Below are 18,191 nucleotides of genomic sequence, written 5' to 3'. Positions count from 1 at the left end.
TGGCCACTAGATAAAAAGTGCTTGAATACAGCCTCTGCTCCTAGGATCTTGTGTTCTAAATCGGAGATGGGTGCTTTTTCTGACTGGAGGGCTATTTAATGAATTTTGGTGAGCTGTCAAGAGCCACACGCACACAAAATCTTTCAGAAGATATTTTAACAAATGATAGATTTAAAAAAAATCAGATACTAAAAATCAAACATATCTACTATATTTAATTTTATTTCAAAAGATATTTTTGTTCTGTTTTATACTTTTTCAATAGTGGTATGTATGGAGGAGATTGTATAATAGCTCAAAATAGTTTTACTTTTGTATATTGTGCATGGGGGGGTGTTTGTGAGGGGTGGGTAATTGGGGTATGTGTGTAGGGGGTGGGGGTGAGTGTGTGTGTGTGGTGGTGGATTGCCTGTGCTCTAGGTCCCAGGGACTGGCTGGGGATGGGGAAGGTATGATTTTGCCTTTCCTCACCCCCTCCCTGGCTTGTGACTGCTCTCAGGGTGGTCTGCATGGAGCCAAGCCCTGTCCACTCCCAAACAGCAGCATGGCCTCCCAGATGGCTTCAGCCCTGGCCAGCATGCACAAATTCCTGGCAGGGCTGCTGCTGAAGCTGCCCAGGTACTGCCTAGTTTCCCCTGCCTTCAGCAGCTCCTCCTCTTTCCCCTGCTTTGCTGCTCAAGGCAGCAGGCAGTGCAGGGAAACTATGGGGACATGTGCCGGGCAGCAGGTACCCAGCCAGGTTGGGGGTGGCTCCTGCCCCAGTGCATGAGGCTCCAGCTCCCGTCCACTTTCTACCCACCTAGCGCAATGAGCAGCCACCTGCAGGTGGCTGTGTGGGTAGAAGGCATCTGGGAGCTGGATGGAGCTGGAGCCCTGCACACTGGCAGAAAAATATTTTCATTGCTAACCATCAAAACTTATAGCAAGGAAATGTAAAAATTAAACCCTGTCTGGGACAGGTGTAAAGAAAACTGGGGCAGGAGGTGCTGCACATGTGTATGCATGCCCACACACATGGCAGCTATGTAGGCGGGGTGGAGGGAGCCCTGGCTGTGCTGTCTGCTCTCTGCCCCTGTGGCAGTGGCTCAAGCAGTCCCTGCAGGAGCTGGGGACAGTGCTTAGTAGGGTCGTGCTGGGAGAGGGTAGCTGGGAATTGGGTGCCAAATTCCTAGTAAGCCCCTGCTGGCCCCTGTGCAATTTGGGGTTCACTGGGAGTTTGGCCCCTGCCCAATGTGGAAACACAAGGAGAGGCAGTGGCTGCCTCACCTGGGGCGGGAAGCAGCTCCCCACTCTCTGTGGTCCCTTAAGGGCTGGGCACCAGTGAAGGGGCGGCCTGGCCCCTTGATGGCCATAGCCTCCCGCCCCTTTGGTCAGTGCAGAGACACAGTGGCTGGGCCCCAGAGACACCCCTGCAAGCCCTGCCCCAAGCGCTCTGGGGTTGGGCTGGGCAGCTCTGGGAATGTGGGAGAGGCAGTGTGATCAAGGTAGAGCGCTGGGTGGCCACTGCCTCTCGCTGTGTCCCCAGAGCTCCAGAGTGCTGGTGCCCTCTGCCTACCTGGCTCTTTCCTGATGAATCAACCAAATGATTTAAAACATGGATGCTTTATTGATTTATGGACATTTACTTTATACATTTTAATGTGATTTTTTTTTTTTTTAAATAAGCTTTTACCAGTATTCTGTCATAAATTGTAAGATGTACTGTAAAAGTATGGTAGAATATTTCATGAAAATTTACATAATTTCTTTTTAAAGAACACTTTCCATAATCCAAGAATCCCAGAGCCCTTTACCAGCACTTATTTACCTGCAGTATTTCCAAAACGTAGGGAGATATTACTTCTCTTTCACTAGTAGCAGTTTAGACCATCCATGATTTAGTAATGACTATATACCAGTGATGTCCTGCCTTGTTAAATGTTTTGCTGTTAGATGGGCACCTGCTTGAACCCTCTCCTGAGGATGGAGGTTTTGTTCTTGGATGTGAGATTTTTTTTTTTTTTTCAGGTTCCTTCTTTGAGTAATTTGTAAGTTCTATAACTAGTTTTCCCTGTTTAAAGACTAGACAGCTTGCGTCGATTTCTGTGGCACTGTGAAATAGTTAGCCACACTTCTGTTGCAGCAGGATTAAATGGCTGCAATTCCCTGTAGGTTGGCTTGGTATAATAAGGTTTTCCTGAAAACCCCAGCTGGTTCAGAGCAGACATACCAGGTTCTTTGTGAAACGGGGAAGATCTGAACATGCTTTACTGGCTCTGGTTGGTGTAAACAAAGAGACTCATTAACAACTGTAGTGTTAATCTCCGAAGGCTATCTGGTTTCAGTTCTGCATATTTTATTTTTCTAAATTTATTTTCCTGGTGGTATATGGAGCTTAAAACAGATCTCAAAGTGTCTTGTAGTAGAGCACTATTCATTTCCTCTGGAAATGCATAGATTTCTCTCTAGATTTTTCTTAACACTTTTTGGTAAGCCTCATTGCAATCTTTAATTGTCTGCATTATGCTGATGGCATGTTCAGGTAACTTGGTTTTCCTTGCAATACTGTGGATTAAAAGCTAAGACTTTATTTAAAACATTATCTTTTTTTAGTAACTAAATTAACAAGCAAGAACAAAAGACTGAGACTCATGAATTTTAATTATTGCAGTGTTGTCTAAATTGGAGAATTGTCCTCATCAAAAACCCATTGGTAGTTAGCTCTTAGTGAGCTTCACCACTGTAACTTTTCTACTTGAGACTAGAAGAGCTGCAGTTAGCAGATTGTGATTTTCAGAAAAGCAATAGTCTTCCTATACCTGATATTGTAATGAGGGGTGGGGGAGGGTTGGCTGTCTATCCATCCAAACTAGCATGTGGTTTTATTGTTTTTTCCAGGCAGGCAGTCAACCTGAACATCTTCCCCAAAATGTTTTAAGCTTTGAAAAAATAAAAATTCATTGAAAATGTTCTGTCTCTGCTGCTATTACTACCCTCTGTTTTTATAACAGGATTTTAGCATGAAAAAGAGCTTCTTAAAGTCTAGTTGGGGTTTTTGTTTTTGTTTTTTTTAAAGTCCTACTTTGTGCTGTTTCTTCCATTTACTCTGACTAACTGTTCAAAGACTAAGGCCTGGCTCCAACTTCCATTAAAGTTAGCGCACTTCAGTGGGATGGGTCCCAAAACCAGCAACGGTCTCCGGCTTTCTGTCTGTTGCTCATATTTTTAGATAAGTCACTTGACTTTGACTGACTTAGGCTTGTGGTAGTGACAAATTAAGCTGCCAAAGTAGAGTAAACGTAGGATTGAGTATTTTGAAAAGTGTGTGTAATGTTGTCCAGGAACTAAGTTAAACCCACGGATCTCTTGCAGCAATGTAATATTGCATGTATTGCAAAATATTAAATTTATAAGAAAAGGAAGTAAGAATGCAGAAAAGTATTGCCAAAACTCTAGCTTGTGATTTCTTAACATTTGTTTAGCTTAAGATAATTCGGTGCATATGTAGCTTTGACTGGAATTGTATGCTGGAAAATTACATTTTGCCTGCAAGTGCATGAGAAACTTGTACTGAAAATTGACCTTTTAATAAAGAGCTAAATTTTGCCTTTACTTACCCCTGTAACTTGCTTGGTAACTGTTTGGGTGGCATTACATCACTTGTCCTTGGCAGAATTTGGGGTCCATTCTTTAATCCCTAGGCTCATCTTCAGTTTATGAACAGAATTTCTTTTTCAGTTTCTGGTTTTTTTTATCTCCTACCTTCTGTGGGTTTTTAAAAAATATTTGATAGTCATGAGGAAGAGGAAGATTGCAGTTTACTCAACAAAAGCAGAGTGGTTAGCTGAACTTGCAAATACCTCTGATGGAGAAGCAGTAAGATGACAAAATGCAATGTTTGTAACAGACTCGCTGGAAGTGTTAATACAGAATATCCCTTTCTAATGGGAGTTAATACTTTCTTCACTCATGGTCCATGGAATCCAAAATCATGAGAATACTTTAATTCAAATAATACATTTCTAATTAAAAAGATGTGTTAAACTGTTTGATACTGACTAAACTTAGCTGGGGCAGGTTTATACATAGGAAACACTACATATGAAAACCAGGAGGATGGCAAATGGTTTTAAGATGGAAATGTTGAAAAGGACATTGCGCACTGGGTAGACATTGGAACAGATGTCTACTTTCTCTTGCTGAAGAGATGAAGAGGAAAACTTGTGTCTTCTATTTAAATGGCAAGCCCTTGGGCAGAGACTTATTTCCAAAAATGCCCAGGGCACCCTTGGGTGATATAACAATAGTTGTTGTTGTTTGTTTTTTAAATCCCAAAACTTGAGTTATGAGTGTTCTTATAACTAACTTGAATGGTTAATGCTATTGTTAATGTTAACAATGCTTCTGGTGACTGAAGCATTCAGTATTCTCTTTGCAAACAAAGGCAGGTTATTGATAGAAACTAATATTTTCAACATACTTATTGGTTGCAGGATCATATTTGTATTCTAGCAATTTCTTGGCTTTCTTGAACTGGAAAATTCAAGCATTGTGCATAATGTTTAATGTTTCCATTATTGGACTATTCTGTCAAAACTTACTTTTATAAATGGGCCTGAATTCTTTTATTATCTTTAAGTAAGGGCGCTGTCAAATTTGGCCTCAACATTTGAATAGGCTTGCTTGAAAAAGCACTAGATTCAAAGTTTGTACATTATGTGATACCCAGAAACTGTCTTTGTTTTTAAAATTGTCAAACTATTTCTTAGAATTTTATTGGTCCTGTTGGAAAGTGTTTAAACTTGAGTGTCCAGTAGGACTAAAATTGTATTTTACTTTTTGGGGGGGGGGAGGGGAGAGGGGGTTGGGTTTTTTGCTTGAATCTTTGATAATGATGATCAATGTCAATGAGGAATGAGGCAGAGAAAACCAAGTACAGCTAGAAACAAATGACTTTTAAAAATGTAGTTAAAATAGTAGCTGAAGAAATGTTATTTTTTGTGCCCCTGAAATGAAATGACATGACATAGCGAAAAAAACTATTTTAAGAAATACTGTTAGACTCGCTCAGACAACCATACTTAAACTGAGTAGTGCAAAATTTGCCTTGAGGAACTAGGCTTTACCATTTTTATTTTGTAGTTAGGAAAACTTTTGTAATTGTTTACCTTGTAAGAAATTAGAGCTTCTATGTTTTCCTTTTTCCCATTATTCTGAACACATTTAGTTCTAGTACCAGATGACTAGTAGGCAGTAGTATGTTGGTTCAGTGAAATAACTGACAAGTTTTGTTAAAGGTCACTTATGCTGTAGGCAGACATAACATTTGTAGTTTCACAAGCTGCTAGTATGCAGATGTGCATACCCTCTGTAGTGCCACAAAAATGTTCTCTTTCAAAGAGGAAGTTCTTTCCAGTAGGACAATTTGTAGTGCTACAGGGGGTCCCTTGGACCCCAAAATGCCACAGTCTTCCTTTCTCCCTTCCCCTCTCCAAGTCAGGGAGAGGGAGCTTGGATGACTCCAAGACAACCGACTGCAGTGAGCAATTGGGGAGCCTTGCAGCAGCAGGATTATTAGCGAGAGCCAGTGCCACTATAGGTGCAAACAGAAGTGACAGTTTTCAACTGATTTGGCCACAGAAAGCAGTTTATAGCTGTGACAAGTGCATGGCTGCAGACAGCTTCCAAAATGGCCAATCTGGTGAAAATCTGAACCCTTATTGCACAAGGTATTCGATAAAGATGTTTCTTAATGTAATGTCTTTTGTAACTTGTCTGTGGAGCTCCCAGCCTGCTGCTGTTTTCGGAATGGGAGGAGGGAAAGGAGGAGAGCGAGTTCAGTTTGGGTTTTTTTTAGCACCCTTGGAAGGGGGGTGTTTGTATTAGAGCCCCTCCCCACCACCACCTCTCAGTCCCAGCTGGGTAGCCCCCAGAATGAGGTCCCTCCACTGCCTGCTCTCTTTCCCTCCCCCCCCTTCTGAAAACAGGGAGCACTGGCAGAGCCCTGGCCATTGCTATGGGAACCTGGCTGCAGGCTCTCAGCCCACAAGTAGATTGCCCTCCTCTGGAACCAACAGTGAACTTCTGTTTGGACTGGGGTAACCTTGTAATTCAGAACACTTTGCAGAAACCATTCTGAGTTACAGCTGGGAACTGCACTTCTGTCTGTACCCTATAACACTTCTGGCAGCAGGGACCTGTTCCTGTTGCTGCTGTTGTGAGAGCATCAGCTGTTGCCAGTGTTTTTGTTGTTTGTAGGGGAGGGGCAGGGCACCAGCTGCTGCCACCACCACTACAACAGCACTAGCAATAGCTGGTACACTGGTACCAGTGGTGGTAGCTGCTCCTGTTCCTACTGGCTTTACTCCTGTGAGAGCAACCCTGTTCCTATGGTGATGGTGGGAAGAATTACCACTGCAGGAATGCTGGGAAGAGCTGTTGATCATTGATAGCTGGAGAGGGCTAGTTGTCAGTGAAGGGGGAGCAGAAGAATATAGTCCCCTGTTTCCCCTGGTTGGAAGCATGCCTTTGAGGCAGTTTTCGTAGTTCTCCAGCTAGAAGGCAGGAACATCTACCTTTTCTTGTACTGCTGCAGAGGGGCAAGGCACTTCGTAGCACTACAAATAGAGGTGCGCTGATATATTAGTACCATATTGGATCAGCACCAGTTAAAAAGAAAATTAATGTTATCAGCTATTTGCTTTTTTTGGCCAGCGTAGCTGATTAACGAACCAATAAATGTAATGTGCCTTCTGGCCAGGGCTCCAGAGCAGAGGCAGCAGGGTGGAGAGCCCCAAGTTTCCAGCAGGCAGCCCGCACCTTGCCCTTGTCTTGCTTGGCTCCAGTTAGAAACATCCTCACACTTAAAAATGGTGGTAGGGGTTTTTGAACTAAAACTCAATTAATGAGTTTTATTTTAACCCCACTGCCACTTTTTTTAAGCTTCAGGATGTTGATCCGCTGGATGAGCTGCACATTGCCCTGGCCCCCAGCTCCACTCCCTCCTTCCCCATGGGGGCCTTGATCTGCACCCCTCCCCATGCTCCTTCCCTCCCCCACACCCCTTTCCCTCCACAGACTTACGTACAGGGAGCTGTTCTCCATGCTGCCTGGCTGCATTCCTGTATATTGGTTATCAGATTGGTATCGGCCAATGTGCTTGGTGAATAATCAGCTATTGGTATCGGCCAAGACCATCTTTATTGGTGCACCCTTACTACAAATGAACATCTGTCTTTGTTCTTAAAATAACTTTTTGAAAGGACGGCAATAGCTGAGACTTTACTGGAGCATGGTTGCTTTGGAATTGACAGTCTTATGGTTTTTCTTATATTCCATAAAAAAGAAGCTTAGCCTAATGTAACGCAGGAAGCAGCTTTCAATTCCTGTTTGCTGCCTCTTGAAAAATCTGATCAAGCCCAATTCTGTGGCTATAACCTGAGGTGTTATGGCTACAGGTTTACTCTGAATGCAACTTTTTGCTTGAAGCTACTAGCTGATTAAAATATTGTCCCTTTTTCAGGCCTATGAAGAATACACCAGCAAGCTAGATGCTCTACAGCAGAGAGAACAGCAGTTGTTGGAATCTATGGGGAATGGAACTGATTTCTCTGTCTCCAGCTCTGCTTCAACAGACACGGTTACTTCTTCCTCCTCTAGCCTCTCTGTAGCGCCTTCATCCCTTTCAGTTTATCAGAACCCCACAGATATGTCAAGGAATAACCCTAAGTCTCCCCAGAAACCTATCGTTAGAGTCTTCCTACCCAACAAACAGAGGACAGTGGTAAGTAAGATCTCTACATGTTCTTATAAACTTAATATTTTTATGAACTTCTTGGAAAGTTTCCATAATATTTAAGAGCCAAAGACCTGCATCTGTAGCATGTAGAAGCCAAAGATGTAGTGTTGCTATTCTTATACTATGTGAAAGTGTCAGTTATTTTAATTTTGTTACAGGTGTTGCTTTGTGCAGATTTAACATTGCAGGGATTGTATTTTGTAATGCAATAGGATAAACCAGGGGTGGGCAGCTATTTGGGCTGGAAGGCCACCCAAGGACTTCCAGTGAGCTGTTGTGCATTGGGGTGGAAGTGGGGAGGGGGTAATTGATCCTGTTCAGGGGCGCTGGATAGAGTGGGTGGACAGGATCTGCATGGAGACTGACGGGGTACATTTGGCTGGGCTGATGGGATGAAGTCACAGGTGCATGAGGAGCAGCATCCAAAAGTGGGATGGGTGGCTGGGGCTGGGATTGCAGGGCTCGGGCCCAGGGCAGGGCACGATTCACTCCCTGCTTGCTCCTGCCCACGGAACTGGTGCCTGTCACAGGGACATGTGGGCAGTGGATCAGGGCTCTGCCCCTGGCCTCCAGCTCTTCATTGTCACCACTCTGGGATCCTGACCCCATGTATCTTTCCCACTCCCAGATGCTGCTGCCCTCCCATAGACCCATCCCATCTGCCTGATTGATTGTGGTCTGCCCATGGGGGGTCCTAAGCCAGTCTCCCTGGACACCCTGCCTGCCCTCTCCGTTTGGCACCCCCAGCAGTGTGTGTGGGATGGGACAGACTGCCAGCAGCGGCTGGGGAAAGTGAGACACCACCATGGAGGCTACTGGGAAGCTGCATCTGACTGCTGCACTGCCCCTGCCCTGCTGCACATCTGGGGGTAGTGGGACCAGTCTCGCATGCCATGGCCCAGGCTGCCCCTGTGCCTGGGGGGCATGGCCAAGGAACCTGCTGCTGGCTGGATAGAATCCTTTGGTGGGCCTGAAGCAGCCTGTGGGCCATATTTTGCCCACCCCTGGGATAAACTAATTTCTTAGAATGGTACAAAAATAAAAATAGATGCTTAGAGAGAGTTGCCAGAAATCAAAAATGAAACTTAATATCAAGTGGTATTGTTCTCCTGTTATCTCTGATATGTAAAACAACCATGTAGCAATGTCACATTTTTATGTAATGTGTTGCCCACTAAAACATTGGCTTCCAAGCTGTGATACGTGAACTGCATAAGAGTCATAATGTTCTTTACTCCTTGTTTCCAGTCACTTCTGCAAGACATGCCAGGTTCTTCATTGTTTAGAAGAGCCTTGGCACCTGTGAAGCAGGAGAGAAACAAGACAAATAATCCCTTTAGTTGCCTACACTGAGGCCACTGTTTCATAGGAACAGTGAAGTCAGTAACCAGATATCCTTAGCTATAGCTGCTAGAAGATGCTAATGGAACTGAAGTTGTTGGTGGTAAAGTGTACAAGGGAGCAGAAAACAAATACCTGGTAACAGTTCTAGGGGACAAGTTGGGGTAGATATTGGGTAGCATGTACTTGAAGTATAAAGAAATAAGAGGGGAGGTGAAGAATAATGTGCAAAGTCAACTGAAAGGCAGTTGTCAACTTAAATGTAAGTGTGTAATTTTTTTTTTAATTCAGTGGATTAAAAGTAGTGTGTAATTTTTTTTTTTTTAATTCAGAGGATTAAAAGTACCATCCAAGTTAAGGTTGATCAAACTAAAGCTAGCATTTTTTTTCTGAATGTTTCTGAATTGTTGTGTTCTTGACAGTGTGATTCTTTACTTTTTGTGGGATTTTTGTACAGCAACAGGTGAGAACCAATGCTTCAAAAAAGAATAATACGATTAAAGCCATAAAATTTAACAGAGGACTTGAGTAGGTTGAACTTCTTATTTTTAATTTGATGGCTTCCTTTATTTTTTTTAGAAAACTACAGAAATGTCATTAGTAAGACAACTAAAAAGATATTTTTAAGTTAATACTTTTCCTATTACAGAATTACACAATTGCTGAATTTGATACAAGGATAAATGGTGTTGGGTTGAATAGTGGCCCATGAAACAATACATCTAAGACGTGAGCTACAGGGTTAAAGAGTTTGAAGATCAGCTAGAACAGGGGTCTGCAGCAATTTTCAAGCTGTGAGCCAGAACAACCCGTCTCTGGTTCATGGTGAGCCAGATGGCTTTGGCAGCACATCAGTGGTGCAGGGTGCTTTCTGTGTGGTTACCCTGGAGCAGTGCAGCTGGAAGCTGCACCTGTTTTGCCACTGATTCTCCGAACACCTCACTCTGTGGCTGTGGTGTGACGGCAGCTCTCAGCCAGAGGGTAGCTCTGCTGGAGCTGGGGATCTGGAAGCTGCTTCCATGAAGGTCCTGTTCCTCTTAGTCTTCCCCACACAACCCCCCTGTAGCTTGGCTCTAGTACATCTACTGTATGGCTGGAAACTGCGCTCATACCTGCAGATAGGGAGCAGGAAAGGGGGAATGGGGAAGAAGCAGTGTGGGTGTAACATCTAACCCCTAGGACCAGTTCAGCTCCTCTCTGGCTGGAAGCTTTAGGGAAGGAGAAATGTTTGATGCGTGGCTTGGCTCCCTGGTTTGGCTCCTTGCTACTCAGCCCTGATGCAGGCACATGCATAGCCAAGACCCTCCGGTTTCCTGGGCTCTGTTGTCCACCCCTGCTCTAGAAATGTGTTTGAGATTGACAAAACTTTGAAATGGCACTCTGCAGAATCTTAATAGATGCTATTTGTGATACCAAAGAATTGCCCTCCTTCCTGTATGGGTATATTTTTGATTCGATGGGAAATTGGGGCAACATAGAAATCAAAGAAATTGTAAAAATTAAGGACTGGAAGGGACCTTGAAAGATCATTGAGTCCAACCCCCCTTCTCTGGGTAGGAATGCTGTTGAGATAAAATGATCCTAGAAAGGTGTTGTCCAGTCTCCTCTTGAAGACTCCCACGGTCGGGGACTGTACCACCTCCTTGGGAAGTCTATTCCAGATTCTGGTCACTCTTACTGTAAAGAAGTTCTTCCTTGCATCCAACCTGAAACCATCTTCTAGCAGTTTATGGCCATTGCTCCTTGTCCTCCCCTGTGGAACCCTAGTGAACAGTTTTGTTGTGGTTGTTTTTTCCTAGCTCCCGGTATTCACCCCTTACATACTTATGGATGGCCACCAAGTCCCCTCTTAGTCTTCTCTTCCCCAGGCTGAACAGTCCCAGATTCCTTAGTCTTTCCTCATAAGGTTTGTCCTTCAGGCCCTCAATCATTCTTGTGGCCTTTCAAGAGTCTTCCTGTCTCTTTGAAGTGTGGGGCCCAGAATTGGACATTGTACTCCAGCTCTGGGGTCTTACCAACACTGAGTGGAGAGGAAGTATCACTTCCTTAGCCTTGCTCATGACACGTCAGCTAATGCATCCCAGTATGCTGTTAGCTTTGTTGACTATAGCATTGCACTGGTGGCTCATGTTCATCCGGTGATCAGCCATAACCCAGGGTCCTTTTTAGCCACTGTGCTGGCCAGGACGTCTCTTCCTAACCTGTATTAGTGCAGCTTCTCCCCAGATGAAGCATTCTGCATTTATCCTTATTGAATTGCATCCAGTTCTGCTCCCCCCGCCTTTGCAGCTTGTCCAGGTCTGCTTGGATCTGCATCCTATCCCCTGGCATGACCATTTTTTCCCCATAACTTGGTATCATCTGCAGACTTGGCCAGTGTGCTTTCCACATCTGCATCTAAACCTTTGATAAAGAAGTTGAACAGCACAGGACTAAGAACTGAACCCTGTGGGACACCACTGGCCACCTCCTGCCAAGACTATGTAGACCCATCCACTAACACGACCCCTTGGCCAGTTCCCAGCCCACCTGCTCATGGACTCTGCCAGCTCACAATCCCTTAGTATTTTTCTTTTTATAAGAGCATGGGAGACCATGTTGAAGGCCTTTTTAAAATCCCAAGTATATGACATCAGCCGTGTCTCCCACATTTAAGTGGTTCATTACTTGGTCATAAAAGGAGACTAGGTTAGTCAGACGCAACCTACCCACAACAAAACCATGTTGGCTATCCTTCCGCCTCATGCCTTCTGCCAGTGTCTCGCAAATGGACTTTTTGATAATTTTTTCCAAAATTTTACCTAGTATCAAGGTTAAACTGACCAGCCCATAGTTTCCTGGATCCTCTTAAAGATTAGCACCACATTGACCCTTTTCCAGTTGTGGGCCTGTCCCAAACACCACGAGTCTTCAACACCTTTGCCAACAGCCCTGCAATGACTCCAGTCAATTCTGTCAGCACTCTCGGGTGTAATCCATCCAGTCTGGCCAACTTGAAGACAATCACCTGCTCTAAGTGCTCTCTTACCAATTTAATGCTGACCATTGGTTGAGAGTCACTCCTCACACCCCCCACATCTGTCCAGTAAAAGAGAAAACATTAAGTTATTTTTTTGCCCTCAATCCTGTGGTTATTTATGCAGTTCCTCCAGTCTTCCTCGGAGGATTCAGAAATTGAACATATTTTATTTTATATTTTTGTAACTTTGGGACTTAATTACATTAAAGTTACTGTTCATGATGGTGCCTAGATTGACTGCTCTAGAGAATGTATAGCAAAGACTATTACAGTACAAGCTTCAGCTGCTAGGCTCGAAGGGAGTTCTGCCTTCATGTTCATTTGGTCCTTTGTGCTTTTACTGAAACTTGCAACAGGAATCTGATAGAAATCTACTGAGAGAATGGTTTTTATTTTGTATGCATTGCTTTGGAAATTGGATGGGCATCAGAAGTCCATTTTATATTACCACATAGCTGAAGACAACTTTTTAACCACTATCAAACATATAAGATAGGTCATAATGAACAGTATAGACAGGAAAAATTATGTATCTTGCTATCCTGAACCCTAATCTAGCCATTTCTTCCTGTTCTACTTTATAATTTGGATACTTATGCACACATTTTTGTTACCTTACTTATGAATAGACAAAACCAAGGGTAAAGCAGGTCTCCTTCCTTTTATTTATTTATTTATTTTTAGATGTATAGTAGAAGTCCCATTTATTGTATCCCTGGGATAAACCACATGCATTTTACAATTGTGCTATTAACCAATTAATATATCTACAGAATCTTAAATGCCAGATTTCAGTAATTTTCAACAGTTGTCACTTAATTTTTTTTAAAAAAAGCCAAAAATGTTCTTCTGCCCCTTCGGAACTGAATTGGGTCAAAGCAGGAATTTAATTTTTCACTTATTGAGGTGTGAACTAGTGACAGTTTTGTGGGCCTGTTTTGTAGCTTGCCAAGGCTAGAAATAATGCATTTACATAATTTGGGACATTTGCAGCTTTCTATCTGAAGGTTGGTTCAGAAGAAGATGGAGCTAGGCAAGGAGGGGGCAGTTCTTTCGCCTGGAGGGCAGTGTAATGAGTCTTGATGACCTGCCAAGGGTCGTAAGGGGTATGCCCCTTGTCAAACTGCTAAGCCTTGCCCCTTGACAGGTGCCCCATCTGCTAGCTGCCATCTTGTGACTGGAAGTCCCACGCCTTAACCCCCTGACCTTTGACACCATAAATCTCTCCCTTTGCCCCAATGAACTACTTTTGGGAGGGGGAGTTATAGTCTTGGAACTGGACGTCCTGCCCTGTCACATGGTCCATGACATAAGTCCCACCTACCTGACACCTAAACCTTGCCCTGCTTGTGCCATGTTGCTCCCAGAATCTCCTGCCTCATCACATGTTCTTTGACATCAGAAGGCCCACCCCTTGACTGGGAGACACTGCCCCTCCACAGGGCCTGCTGTCATGGTGCATGCCCTGGGGCCCCAAAAGTTCTTCCCTCTTAGCAGAAGACACAGACACAACCTATCGAGTAGTGAGGGGTTGTAACCCCACTAAAAAACTTGCCTCATCACCCTCAATCAATTGATGAGGGTTTTGGGCACATCGGACCTCCCCGAGAATGGTACCAAATCAGTCGAGTTGAGGACTGTACTCGTAAAATCTTTTCAAAGAAATCATTTTAAAACAGCGTAGTTCAAAAAAAAAATTGTATTCTGAAAATCAGATATCTGCTATAAAAGATTTTCATTTTATTCAAAAAAAATTTTCCTGATTTTTTTTGTTTGTTTGTTTGTTTGTTTTTTTGAGTAGTGCATGTAGAGGCAACTGCATAATAAACTCTTATTCTTGTACATTGTACACTACCCAAAGTATAGGTGCAATATACTAGTCCTCTCAGACCTCTTCCAGTTGGTCACCCCATTCTTCCTCTGACTTGTCTCTGCCAGTAGTCTCACCTGTCACAACTGGATAGACTAAGCTGACTAGGGACCATCTCATCAGAGGAATGGGCTCTCAGTTACTCAGCCCTCCACCCCTGTCCACTGGCTGGGGTCCTCTCCACTCCTGTCCACTCTTGCTCTCGATGTGCCTAATAGCTTTGAGGCCACTATTTAGGGCTACTGGCTTCAAGTACAGCATAGCATGGTGCTGGTTTGTAACTGCCAAGCTGGTTCCTCTCTGTCAAGCTCAAAGTCAGTCGCTTGGGACTCATCCCAGTCACAGCCAGCTACTCCCAGCCAGACTCAGAGTCCCTCTCTTGATTTTTGTCCTCCCACTCCCTCTCTTCCTCCATCTCCTGCATCACAGCCTGGCCCACCAGGTTGTGGCTTACCCACTGTCCTGGGCATCAAACAAAAAATGCCCTGCTGTGGGTTTATTTCACCCTAGGCAGCTTGCTTCAAGTCCCAACCAAAAGTGAAACCAAAAAGCCTAGGCACTTATCTGCTGCTTTAGTGCGACGCTGCTGGTGTCTCCAGCTCAGGCATCTCTCTGTGTCACTTTTCCCTAGTTCTCCTTTGAGTAGGTCACAGTCTCTGAAGGGGAAGGAGCTCCCTGAAGACTCCGCCACTCCTCTGCCTCTGTACTTGGAATTGGGGCCTCACATAATGAAAAAGGTATTAGTTCAAGAAAACGACCTGTCTAGTAACAGGATAGGCCCCCATTACAATATTGAAAATGAACTGAAAGAAAACAAAGGAAATCGCTCAACAGGAAGAATGAAGCCTCTGATGTGCATTAACCAGTGAATCAAAGTCAGGCATCATCTCTGTTGTTGCAGTGCGGAGCACTGTTGCAAGGCAGTTATTGCTCATGTAAAATTTGATTTATGGACTTTCATTACAGAAAATGCCTGCTCACATATGTATGTTGATCCAAACAGCACAAGCATCTTCTGGGCTTAAGCCTTGATCTTTGGAAACTTCTATTCATTGACAGAGGCATAAAACGTGTGAAACAGCACTGGTTTGAATTGCTCCATGAGCAATGTATCACATTGCAGGTCAATAAGCTCAAGTTGGAGGTAATATGGAGCATTGTCAACTTCAAATGTGAAAGGTAGGGAGACCAAAAACAGGTCTCTTTCTATCATTTGAAAATCCTTGAATTGGCAAGAAAATTCAGCATGCAAGTCCAGTAGTAATTATGTGTATTTTTTTTTAGGTTTTGATCACAAATAGTAATCTGTGGCAATGTAGAAAAATGGCTGAAATCCTTGTTTCCTATCTGATAGAAGAAAAGAAGTAACTTCTTCATAAATTACTTGACACTGGAATGCAATTCATGAGCAAAATGCCCCTTTCCTTGCAGTTGTGAATTCAGATCGTTCATGTAGCCCATGATATCAACAGTGAATGCAAAATCAGAGAGCCAACCAATCCACATCATTCAGCCATGGGAAATCCAGATATTTTCCTTTCATGTTCAAGAATGAGCTAATTTAGGCTCTCGGTTCCCACACTCTTTTCAAAACATTCCCCAAACTAAACCACCTACATTGCTACAATACAGAATATCTGTGTGCTCAGATTCAGGTTCCTCAATCAGAGTTACAAATTTCCTGTGGTTTAATTCTCTTGTTCGAATGTAGTTGACCACTTTCATAACTGTGTTCATGACCGTGCTTAGCTTTGGAACACTTTACAGAGGACTTCTTGATGAATAATACAATGTAGAAAAATAACTTTCTGTTCTGGGTTTGTTTCTTTGACATGGTCTGAAATTCTTTTCAGCAGTCTGTCGTGTTTGCCTGTTGGATTTGGGCTTCCATTGGTGATCACACTTACCAATTTTTTTCCACTCCACTCCCAATTTTGACATGCACTGTTTTACTGCCTGCAATAAATCTTTTTCAGTTGTCCCTCCATTGACTGCCTTGGTGCCAGTTCTTCTGTGAGCTCAAAATTTTCACTGATACTTCAAATGAAACTTAACAACTGGGCTGTGTATGACTTCACAGCTCTCATTGAGTGCCAGTGCAAAATATGCGAAATCATTTACTTTATTTTTCAGCTGCTGGTCCAGGTTCTCGGAGAGATCTTCGACATCTCACAAGAGTTTGCCTTGACAAGCAAACATTTTCAAACTCCTTTTTCTTGTCTGGGCACAAAATCATGGCAGACTCAACAATACATTCCTTTACAAATTCTGCTTCAGAGAATGGCTTCCTCTTCTTGGTGATTTTTGTGTACAAGCATGTCGTTTGTTCTCGTAATTCCATCCTGCACTGCCAAATTTTTGTGGAAAAAAACTTTGCTCCTTCTGCGTTCCAGCAACCATCTCCTCAGCTTTCTTCACTTTTTTCTTTGGCAGACAGTTTCTCATATTCAGCTGCACGCTTGGTTTCAAAATACTGATTTACAATCATATTTTCTTTGCAAATTGAGCACACAGCACTTCCACCCACATTGGTAAACAAAAATATTAGAAGTCCATTCTTTGTTGACTATTTGGCATTCAGTGTCTACCTTCCTCTTCTTTGAGCTCATTTCCAATTTTTTTCCTCCTGTGCAGTGGTAATACGGTGATTTAGCTGTAACAGATATAACATATACTTACTGGTCACATCCTGTTCTTTTTCCTTGTCAGCCTCCACTCCCTGCACAGAAACCTCAGCGGGAGGAAAGTGAGGTGTGAGCCAATCTTATGCTCTGAAGATGGTGTGGAAGCCAGGTGCCTAATGAGATTGGCGATGTTCTTGGAGAAAAGGGGCATCCCTAGCTATGGACCCTGGGAGTGGGGGGACAAGCAGAGCTTCCTGTCCTTTTAGTGATTCCTTCCCTGTCCAGCTGCAGCCTTCAAGTCCATGCATAACTCTGAACAATACAATCCTGGGGGTGGCAGAGACCAAGGCCAAATGGGGAAACCTGCTCTGGCATTACTCCCAGCCACCCAGCAGCCCTATACAGAGCCTTTTGCCCCAGGCTGCTGCTGCCTCTGTGGCCTGGAGACCAGGGCTGGGATGCATGTTCATTGCAAAAGACACTCTGCTGCCTGCCCAGGGCCCAAGGAATTGCTTCCTTCACAACTTTGTAACTGCTCAGATGCCTTTTGCTTCCCTGCCTTGGGGCTGCCAGCACAGCGAGGGTCAAAGCACATGAGGCTCTTGGCACATCTCATCACCCCTGCCCTTACCATTCATGTAGATATCCCTGCTGTGTCAGGTGTTCAGTGAACTTGGCCAGGTAGCCAGGTGGGGCTGTGGTTGTGCCTGCTGTAGCTGGCAGGCAGGAAGTCATGGGCAGTGCATGACCAGGGGTAGAACTGGTTTGCAAAAGGCAGGCACACATTGGCCAGTACCTGGGGCAGGAGCCACAGGCCTCCTGTAGGGACATAGCACAGCTGTTGCCCATGTACGTATGGGGGCCTGGCCCAGCCTGTTGTACCCTGTGCAAGTCCCAGGGGCAGGGCTGGGTCCTAATGCCAGCAGGGCTGGGTGCAGCTCCTGGCCCCAGGCTCCAGTAGGTGGGCAGCCACACATGACAGCAGAGTGGGGCTGAGCTGGCCCAATTCCATTGCTTGTGCCTTCTGCCCGAGTCCCAGGAGCCGCATGTGGAGACATGAAGCTGGCCCAGCTCAATGGTGCACAGCTTCCAGCTGGAGTGTCAGGCGCCCCCCATGGCAGCATGGAGCTGGCCCAGCCAATGGTGCATGGTTTCCCATAGCTCCCAGCTGGAGTACTGGTAACCCCATGTGGCAGTATGGAGCTTGGCTGGCTCCAGTGGAGTGCCAAGTGCCATACATGGAGACATGGAACTGGCCCAGTTGTGCACAGGTCCCAGCAGCATCGAGCAGACCAGGCTGGCCAGAGTCCCAGGAGCTGCGAGTGCAGCACAGAGCAGGACGATTGCCTGCAGGTCTCCCCTTCTCCCCAGCTTGCCCCCAACAGGAGTCCCTGAGGCCCTTCTTGCCTTAAATTCCAGTCTTGCAACTGCGCAGGGCAGGTGGGCGATGGCGGTGCTTCAAAGGTGGCTATGGGGCGGGTGGAGGGGAGGGCTAAGGAAAATGTTGGCTTCCCCCCTGCAGTGCTGCCCCTTTGGACTCCAGTGCCCCAGCCGGGCTTT

At 44.6% G+C, this 18,191-nt stretch overlaps 1 protein-coding gene across 3 annotated transcripts in view; it reads left to right on the top strand.

Annotated features, from left to right (window-relative positions):
• The window catches only part of BRAF (B-Raf proto-oncogene, serine/threonine kinase), a 130,690-nt gene that overhangs the window by 38,498 nt on the left and 74,001 nt on the right, over nt 1-18,191 (top strand). For all 3 annotated transcript variants that reach the window (XM_090043302.1, XM_090043303.1, XM_090043301.1), the window contains one exon: nt 7,502-7,762. In XM_090043302.1, the coding sequence (XP_089899428.1) occupies nt 7,502-7,762 (261 nt within the window). The remainder of the gene's footprint in view (nt 1-7,501; nt 7,763-18,191) is intronic.

Source organism: Crocodylus siamensis, chromosome 4 (assembly GCF_052110815.1).
Source record: "Crocodylus siamensis isolate JL-2025a chromosome 4, ASM5211081v1, whole genome shotgun sequence".
In the NCBI taxonomy this organism is placed as follows: domain Eukaryota; kingdom Metazoa; phylum Chordata; order Crocodylia; family Crocodylidae; genus Crocodylus; species Crocodylus siamensis.
This window is presented reverse-complemented; position numbering and strand designations above follow the sequence as displayed.